Here is a 9,188-nt window from a genome sequence, read left to right as displayed (position 1 = left end):
ATTGCACTAACATAGAGTCTCTTTACAAGAATCCGTAAAAAGAAGTGACTTATAAAAGTCTAAAATTTCACATGTTAAGAGACCCTTTTTAGACCTGTTAAGGACCATAGACCAATCAGACCTGACGGGTCTGAAAATTTCAAATCCTTAGGGTCCGAATTTGAAGCTAGATCCATAAAATTTAATGGGTCTAGGTCTAGATGTTACAAGAATAGCGAATCGGACTTTGTTGAGTCTTATGCATGCTCTTTAGTACTTGGTTGTTGAAAAGACACTGGTTTGGTTTGTTCGATAAGGGTTTACACACGAGAATAGAGGTGACCAGTTTATGTGTGATGTTTGAGTATCGTGCTATGTCATGTTTGATGCCTTGTTATCGCTTTTGTGTGATGTTTTGTATTATGGAGTTGCTGGTTTTAGTGATAGTGATACTGTCTTTGAGGTGAAGTATAAGGTTAATCCCTCATCTTTTGTTTGATCCCGAATTGATGGTGTTATTGATGCCCCAGTTATCTCCCAGACTGTGATTTCTTGTACTTTCTTTAACTCTGCACATGTCGCGGGCCGTGAGAAATTTTGTAAGCCACAAGTTTCATGCAGTGTTTGCAATTTTCAGTTTTTTGTGACTTTTTGACAGTTATTTGTAATACCTGGCCTTTGTTTCCGCTGTCGCATAACATTTACAATGCGAAAAATATTGGTTCACTTGTTTTGAAAACCTTTACATTGCAGCCGATGCGATGTAATGCGGCCTTATTTTCACACTATGTTTCTATCTTAAAACAACTGAAAAAAGTTGTTAGTGGAGTGAAAGGAACACAGTGAGAGGAACATTAATTACTCTATAAGTTGAGTTTTGAAAAGAGCTACCACCTCTAGGAAACATAAAGCACTATTAGAGAGAGAGAGGGTTGGACTAGAGGTTGGTTTAGTAGAAAGATGAACAGTCGCCTATCAACATTAATGTAGTAGATCAAAACAAGAGTTGTTTGTGTGCTAGCGGAAGAATGTTGAGGTAGGGAAAGGTGCTTGTGTGCTGGCAGCAGGCTTCGAAACATGGAAAAAAAATGGTAAGATGTCTGCAACCTCAAAAGCTTTGATTACATGGCAAAAGTACTGTTCATTAAGAGCTTAATGAATAGTATCATCCCCTTAGAGGGACTTAATAAATAAGAGGATTCAAGAAATCAAAACATAGGATTTTGATTAATCTCAAGAACCTTACTTACCCTCGTCTTACTCGACTATTTTTATTGTGAATTTAACTCAAACTGATGATAACAGATCTATTATCACTACCAATGTCAAGGGAAAATCCATCACTATCACTCGACATCTTATTTCAAATGTTTAAGTTTGTGATTCTAATGTTAAGGGATTTTCTAATGATAATATTTTCTTAATAACCATGGACTTAATGAAAGAGAAGAACATTTTGTTCTAGGGGTTGATGCAAATCCTAACCCTATCCATGCCATTTTATACCAAATTCAAAATTTCTTTTCAACATTATTCTTAGATCTTCTCACAGCTTCAGTCAAATCTTATGATGATGACCCTGATAGTTTTTGCCTTAAATGACAGATCTATTAAGGTGCACCAACTTGCTCTGCACCTTATGGCAAACAAAGATGTCTGTGCAAAACCCTCTATCCTACTCCTTTCCAACTTACTACCTACACTCTTAGACCATTTTGGTATTGACCTAGATGAAGAGGAGATTGTGGAACACAATAGTATATTTGATGTCTAATCTCTAGTTTATACTAATTTAATTCCAACAGAGATTAGGGAGTGGGTTTAAGAGCAAGAAATATAAGGACACTCCCCTTCTTAACCTTGAGAACAATCTATTAAATATGTTGTCAAAGGGTTAGAGACAAATCTAATGTCTTATTTAGGGAGATTATGGTATTGTAGATTTTATAACTACTGTTGTTAAGGATTTTTCATAAGAGGTTGAGGTTGCAAAGAGAATGGCGTAGTTGGTGATTGATCAGAATTATCAAAGTAAGTCTCACATGGTTCTAGTGTAAATATTGCAGGGGTAAATAAAAGGCAAAGTAGGAAAACAAAGTTAGTTAGATTGAAGTTTAAAGGAATTTGATTGTTAGAGAGGTAGAAGAATTCCTTAGAAACTAATGAAAAATGAATAAAATAGCATCTCATATTGGGGTATAAATTTACCCGAGGGGAGGGTGAGGGAATAAATTTCCTCTAAATGAGGAAAAGCATCCTCCTTTTTCATTCATCTTTTTTAGTTTACTCTCATTCTACCTCTTTCACAATTATTTCAATTACATTATATATATCTTTTATCTTTATTACATTAGAGCCTGCTTGGATTTAATATTTTGATAAAGGGGTAATTAATTTTGATAGTCTAGAATACTATTATAAGGGGTAAAAATGTACATGGGTATTTATTTTTGGAAAAATTGTTGTGAATAATTCAACTTCTTTTCAATTACCTGTCAATAATCCCACATTTTGAAAATTTTTTAATAATCCAACCTTTGCTTTTAGTTTGTTGTCAATGGACCCTTCAAAGAAATGACCTACTATATCAGGTTACCTCTTATCTTCTTCCTTCTTTATAATATCCAATCTATTTTGCATTACCTATCAATAATCCCACCTTTAAATTTTTGTTCAATAATCCAACCTTTACTTTTTGTTTGTTGCTAATGGAGCCTTCAAGAAACTAAATGAAATTGTTATTACTTCCCAAGCTTATTAAGTTGATCATTGCATAAATAGTAATTGTTTTTACATACATATACCATCAAATAGGGGTGTTCAAAAATTGACCCGCTTGACCCGACCCGCTGACCTACACCCAACTCGTCATATATTATCTTTATCAAATTGAAATTTACACATTAAAATATTATAAAAAATTAATAATAGTTGTAAGTATTTCACTTCCCTTCACTCCCACAACGACGACAACTATTGCGTTTCTTTCTTCCCTCATCCATTGCATTAGCAATCCTCTTAGACTTAGGCCTTCCTTTACTACGAATTTGCTCGGGATCATGTCTAAGTTCAAAGCCCCTGTATTGAGGCCATGACCTCTTATCGATCATTGGCATGAAGCAATGTTCGTATGTACTTGCATAACTTTGAGAAGTATAGCACGGATCCACAAACCACTTTCTCCTAAGTTAACCATTGAATCAATTGGAACTTGATTCGGAGGGGGTTGAGAAAGAGTACAAGATGAGGAAGGAACAAAAGGATTTTGAGTTTCTTAAGTTGATATAGGCAAAGGGGTAGGAGTAGGATTAGAAGCAACTACATTCCCTAAGGGTACTTCTTCTACATATAACTCCAAAGAGGGAATTTGGGTGGACCTTGAATGCTCCCATATAGCATCTATAGCCTCATCATCCTCAACAGAAAAGGCTAGCAAATCTCCACTCATGTCATATTTAAAGCTTATATTTATGGTACTTCTAATGGGGTCCAATCCAATCTTAGAACATATAAAACATTTAAACTGATTCAAATCCATGTTCGAGTTGCATGCAAACAACCTACATCTTCCCCCAAGATAATGAACTTTGCCACTACTTTCTCGAATAAAACCATTCCAAAAACATACTATAGTGACGCAAAATGATGTCATTCTACAAACAAAATCAACATCATCATCAACTTCATGCCAATACAAGTACATTATATTCATTTGATTATAATCTTTTTGGTCTATAAATTAATAAAGTCCATAATGTAACTAAGTTCATACATATATAATGCACATAAAATTCAACTAATAAATTAATAAATAACAACATCAAAATATCTAATAATATATAATGTACATAAAATTCAAATAATAAATCAATTAATAAGTTCACAATTGATATTTCTACTAACATCAAAATTTCTAATATTATATAATGTACATAAAATTCAACTAATTCAATATGCTCATCAACAACAATACTTCAAAAAACAACAACATAAAGCTATGAAAACAATTAAAAATTACCTTGAACAGTTATGGATGATTAAGAAGAGTGTTGATTTTAGAACTAGTAACCTACATTTGAGAAAATAACCAAACTTCATTAAAACCCTAAAAAACGATATATATACTCAAAAAAACGCATAAAAGTTTACCTTTGTGCAAGCTAGAGTATCCTAGACTAAATTTGAAGTGCCAAATTGAAAGAGGAATGTAAGAATTGATGGATTGAAGCTAGTCTAATAGTGGTTTTTGTAAGGGGAATGTCGAGTTGTTTAAGCTAGGGTTTTGAATTTGGGAAAAATGGGAAAGGGAGCTGGTGGTGTAATTATGGGCGATGTTGTTCGCAGTTAGTAACTGCGAACAGGGTCAAACAAGTCAGCACCTGTTCGCAGTTCATAACTGCGAACAGCTCGACCTGTTCGGATTTAGTAATTGCGAACAGCCCCAAACCACAAGTTTGGAAATTAGACGCTTATTTTTGGAAATAATTTGAAACTTAACCTATTTCGTGCATCTTTTTGATAAATTAGCTTACTAATTTCAATTTTTCACTTTATTATTCACCAACTCTTTTATTATAATTTATACTCATGGAAAACACCTCATATTTGTCCTTAATCATCATTAACATAGCTAAGCAACTTTGCATGAGCAATGAAACATATTTAATGGGATAAGACAATAAAAAGCACAGATTTGTTTCGGGTCTATATAAAATTGGAGTCTTATATCCACGTTGATTTTTACATAATTATAAATTAATTTTAAAGTCGGATGAAGTCGGGTTCGGTTACAAGGTCAGATAAATATTAGGTACTCAAGTATGTTTTGAACACCTCTAATCACAATTCACATGCAAGCGAGTGTGAAAACTAGCTATGTCTATAGAAGCAAAACCCAAAACACTTCTGAGAAGAATGTTGTAACAGGAGAGACATTGCATTAATGATTTGCATCTAAATAGAATACAAGGAGAAATACATTTGCAACTAATCCAATGTTTCTGTTTTGAATTAACAAAAAGTATGATGATGACATCATTTCTTATACAAGAGATGGATTAACATTAATTATTTTCAAGTAAATCTTTAGGATTATTAGAAAAAGCTGAAGGATCTAACCAACCTAAATGAATAGCCTTATGAATGCAACATGAAAATTGTTGCTTAGCATCTGGTACATCCAAAGCTAGATCATCTAATGATTCTTGTACTCTTGCAAAACCCTTTGTCATTTGATTCACTGTTATAAGCCCTGAATTAAAACACTCTTCAAGTAGCTTCCATAATCTATCATTTCTCTTCTCCACGTTTTTAACTAATGCTTTCTTAACTACTTCATGGTGAAAGAAAGGCATTCCCAATTCCTTTATGCACCTATAAGCTTCCTTTATACCCCCTCCACACTCATATTCTTCTAATAGTTTTGCGATTTTGTCTTTCACATCATCTACCGTCCACCCATTTCCTCGACTTCCTTCACCGCCCCAACACCTTAGTATACGTTCCCCTGAAAGACGAGCTTTCAAAAGAGATTTTGTCATTTGAATGATCTTATGTCCTTTTGATTTAGTCCCCATAAATGGGTTACCTATGTCTTCTAAATGAGAAGGCGCTATGACTTCATCGACTATTGCTCGAGCCAAAAATTTTCCTAAATCCTCGATAATAATTGGATTGTCTAAGGCAATATCATCAGCGGATTCTATCAACATTATAAATCCATTTGCAACATCCTCAGCAGGTAAACATAGGGATGATAGGAGAACCGATGCCATTTCTTTTTCCTTGTTTTTACGGTCCATAGCAATGTTGATCAATCTCTTAACGAATATAGCATTCAACTCATGAGACGAAGTGCAGTTCTCTGATTCTAAGCATCTGTATACTTCTATAGTATCACGCGATAAAAAGTACTCTTGGATGATAGCTTCAGCCTTCGTCTTGAACGATTTCGTAACACTATCTTCTAACAATTTAACCTTTGGCTCTGCAGACAAGGATTTCAAGGAAGAAACCGATACCCATCCTTCAGAACCACATTTTGAGATTATGGATTGGAGAATTTGTCTTGCATTCGGTATGTCAAGTGACAAATCATCAATATTATCGATCATTCGATTAAATCCTTTCGTTATTTGACTTGAATTGATTAAACCTTCTTCGGCAGCCATTCTTAGTAACTCTAACATCCTACCTTTAACCTTTTTTCTCTCCATTGCGATTATTAAAGCGCGCTTCATGATTTCATGGTGAAAAAACGCTACATTCAACTCTTTTATACGCGTACAAGCCTCTTTCTTATCACCACTTACAACATATTCAGTTAACAAATTACTTATATTTTGTTTAACATCATCTACTGATTTATTCTTACTTGCTCCCCATTTATTTTCAATAATCTCAGAATGGTAAGGAACAGATAAATAACCCTTCTCTGTTCTTGTGATTACATCAACTCCCTTACAATCATTTGGTAAAATTTCCCTTTGTTTTTTCAAAAATATAGGAGGAAGAATATCATCAAGAATAGCTCTTGCAATGAATAAAGCAAGTATATCAACAGCATTTGGTATATCAACAACTAAATCATTAGCACATTCAACTAGTTTTGAGAAACCTTTATAAAGTTGTGGAGGGCTAATCACATCAGCATACACAGAAGATAATAAGACTGCAGCCATTTCCTTCTCTTTGTCATGTCTATCCATTGCCATTGAAATAAGTTTCTTAACAAAATAGTAATCATAATTTGGCATACCAAGCATTCTTATTTCATTTGCTGTGGAGATAACATCATCATTTGCAAAATATTCTTCTATAACTACAATTGCTTTCTTTCTATACTCCTCCATTGTAATGCTTCTTGTTCTTGGAGTTAAACCATCATCTTCCTGCAGTTAATTAAGTGTCTTCTACATGAGATGATAATTTACAATAAAAGTCAACGTTTTTCTTTGACAAAGAAAATACCAAATTGTTCTATTATAAGTAACCACTAACCTAAAAATAATATATAATTAAAAACACTACTATGTAGTCATTAATAAGGTAATGAAAAAAAATTATTTATGAAAATTATTAACTGAATTATACAATGACTAATGTGTGTTGCTCTTTAAAATTTTAGTGATAATAATATGTTTTTTAATATATAAATCAAAATGTATATATATTGAAATATTTAGGCTCTCAAAATAATGGTGTCTGAGTAGTTGCACATACAGCGCATGCTACATAGTCGGCTCTAGAACCTTGTTGTCAAGCAGGATTCTATAGGGTGCAACACATATCTTGGTTTGAGGCGTATGATTTGACTTAGGATGGTAAATGGAGATTATCGTTCTACTGAATTACAAAGATATGTTATATATTTTATAATAACTATTATAAGATTTAAAATGACGAGATTGAAATAGGAAATTTGGTTTTGATAATTTTGATAATTCATCTGTAAAAAAAAATTGTGGAATTTACAAAGAATCTAAAGTTTGATATCAAAATTAACATAACTAGAGTAAAAAATGATTCATTACATTCTATTTGTCAAAAAAAATCATTATGTAAGGCCTATATAATATTTTTCAAGTGTGTCTGAGATTACGACTCTAAAAATTCTCACATATTTCTAACTTTAACAATTATTTTTTGTTATATCTAATTATCAATGTAAATAATCATAAAATTTGTAATTTAAAATCATTAATCAATATCTATATTATATTATCTCGATCTCTCTGAGTTTGTGACTCATAAAGCTCTCACATATTTCAAATTTTCAACTATGAATTTTTATTTATCATTGATTATCAATGTGAATAATCATAAAATCTGTAGTTTAAATCATTAAACAATTCCAAAATGTTTCAAAAATATGATTAAATTTAATTTTTTGTAGAAAAAAAATAATAAATCAGCACCTCCATATAATTGTAGGTGGGATCATTTTGTTTAGGAAGATGAAAATCCTCTGCATCTTCCGATCTGCCGTTCCCATCCATGCCACCTGCATTTCAAACATTAATTTTAACAAATTATAAAATAAAATTATCCACTTATTAATTGTGGGATCAAGAAATCAAATGATTATACTTACAAAAGGTAATTTATGTAATATTGAAATTGAAATTGTAGAAACTCTTTTTGTTTATTTGAAAATTTGTTTCAATGTTTGAGTAGTAAAAAAACTAGGGTTCTTATTTTTAGTCGAAAGTTCTGATTGGATTAAATTTGTCGGATAATAGATAGCTAAAATATTTAACATACTAAATATGGAAAGATAGTGTTAATTATGTTACAAATCAACTAAAGTTTTGACATATTTAACATCTAATAGCTAAAGCTACCTTTTTTTCGTGCTTTCAATAATAGAAAACAATGTCTCCCACAAATTAGTTGATTCTAAAAGTGATCAAATTGAGTTCAACCAAAAGTTAAGAAAGAAAATTAAATTTGCCTCCCAAACTTTCTATATTGAGAAAATAGAATTATTGACGAATACTATATATAGAAAATTAGGTCTCAAATGACGTGGAGGTCTTAATAATTTGAAAATCGCCACTGCAATAAATTTAACTTGTTGCGACATTGGATATAGTGGTATTAAAAATATGTCACTACTTATATTTTTAGTGTAATAATTATCAATTTGTTTTTTAAGTTCAACTATAAAGTGATTTAGTAACACTTTATTTGGTCTTTAGTAGCATATGTAATTTTTACTATAGTCTATAGTGACATTTATGAGAACTGTCACTAGATCCTATGTCGCAAAAAGTTTTAGTGTCATTTTTTATTATGCTGCTAAAGGGTTTAATAAATGTCGCTAAATTCTCTATATATAATATTAGAAGTTTAAACTAGCGACATTTAAATTAAATGTCGCTAAATATATTCCATTAAAAGCAAATTATGTTGTAGTGCACATATTATCTTACTTGCAGCAAGTACTACTTTTTTCCGATTAGATTATGTGTTCGATTTAATTTTCACCTAGCTTCCCTAATCTACCTCTTGTAATTAAAAAACTATAAATTTGATAATTTTGTGAAAGATTAAAGTATTTAGGATTAGTTAAGAATTTGCACTTTGTATACTTTTTCAGACCTGAAAACAACATACAAAGATTAGAATTTCTGAATACTTTTTTTATTACTTTGCTCGTTAGTAATTTCTCTATATTAGGACTAAAAGTCTAAAACAATAGCTAATTA

General features: G+C 31.7%; 1 protein-coding gene across 1 annotated transcript; it reads right to left on the bottom strand.

The window, feature by feature from the left end:
• Window positions 1–5,042: 5,042 nt before the first annotated feature.
• LOC130802572 (MA3 DOMAIN-CONTAINING TRANSLATION REGULATORY FACTOR 2) lies at window positions 5,043–6,863 on the bottom strand. The gene has a single exon (XM_057666585.1). It carries the CDS (start codon window positions 6,828–6,830, stop codon window positions 5,043–5,045), a length of 1,788 nt encoding a protein of 595 aa, XP_057522568.1. The 5' UTR covers window positions 6,831–6,863.
• Window positions 6,864–9,188: the final 2,325 nt, after the last annotated feature.

Source organism: Amaranthus tricolor, chromosome 16 (genome assembly GCF_026212465.1).
Source record: "Amaranthus tricolor cultivar Red isolate AtriRed21 chromosome 16, ASM2621246v1, whole genome shotgun sequence".
NCBI lineage: Eukaryota > Viridiplantae > Streptophyta > Magnoliopsida > Caryophyllales > Amaranthaceae > Amaranthus > Amaranthus tricolor.
Note: the sequence above shows the minus strand (reverse complement) of the source record. Positions and strands in the feature narration are given on the sequence as shown.

Coding starts and splice junctions, on each gene's coding strand:
- LOC130802572 (XM_057666585.1), bottom strand. CDS start 6,830: ATGGAGGAGTATAGAAAGAAAGCAATTGTAGTTATAGAAGAATATTTT.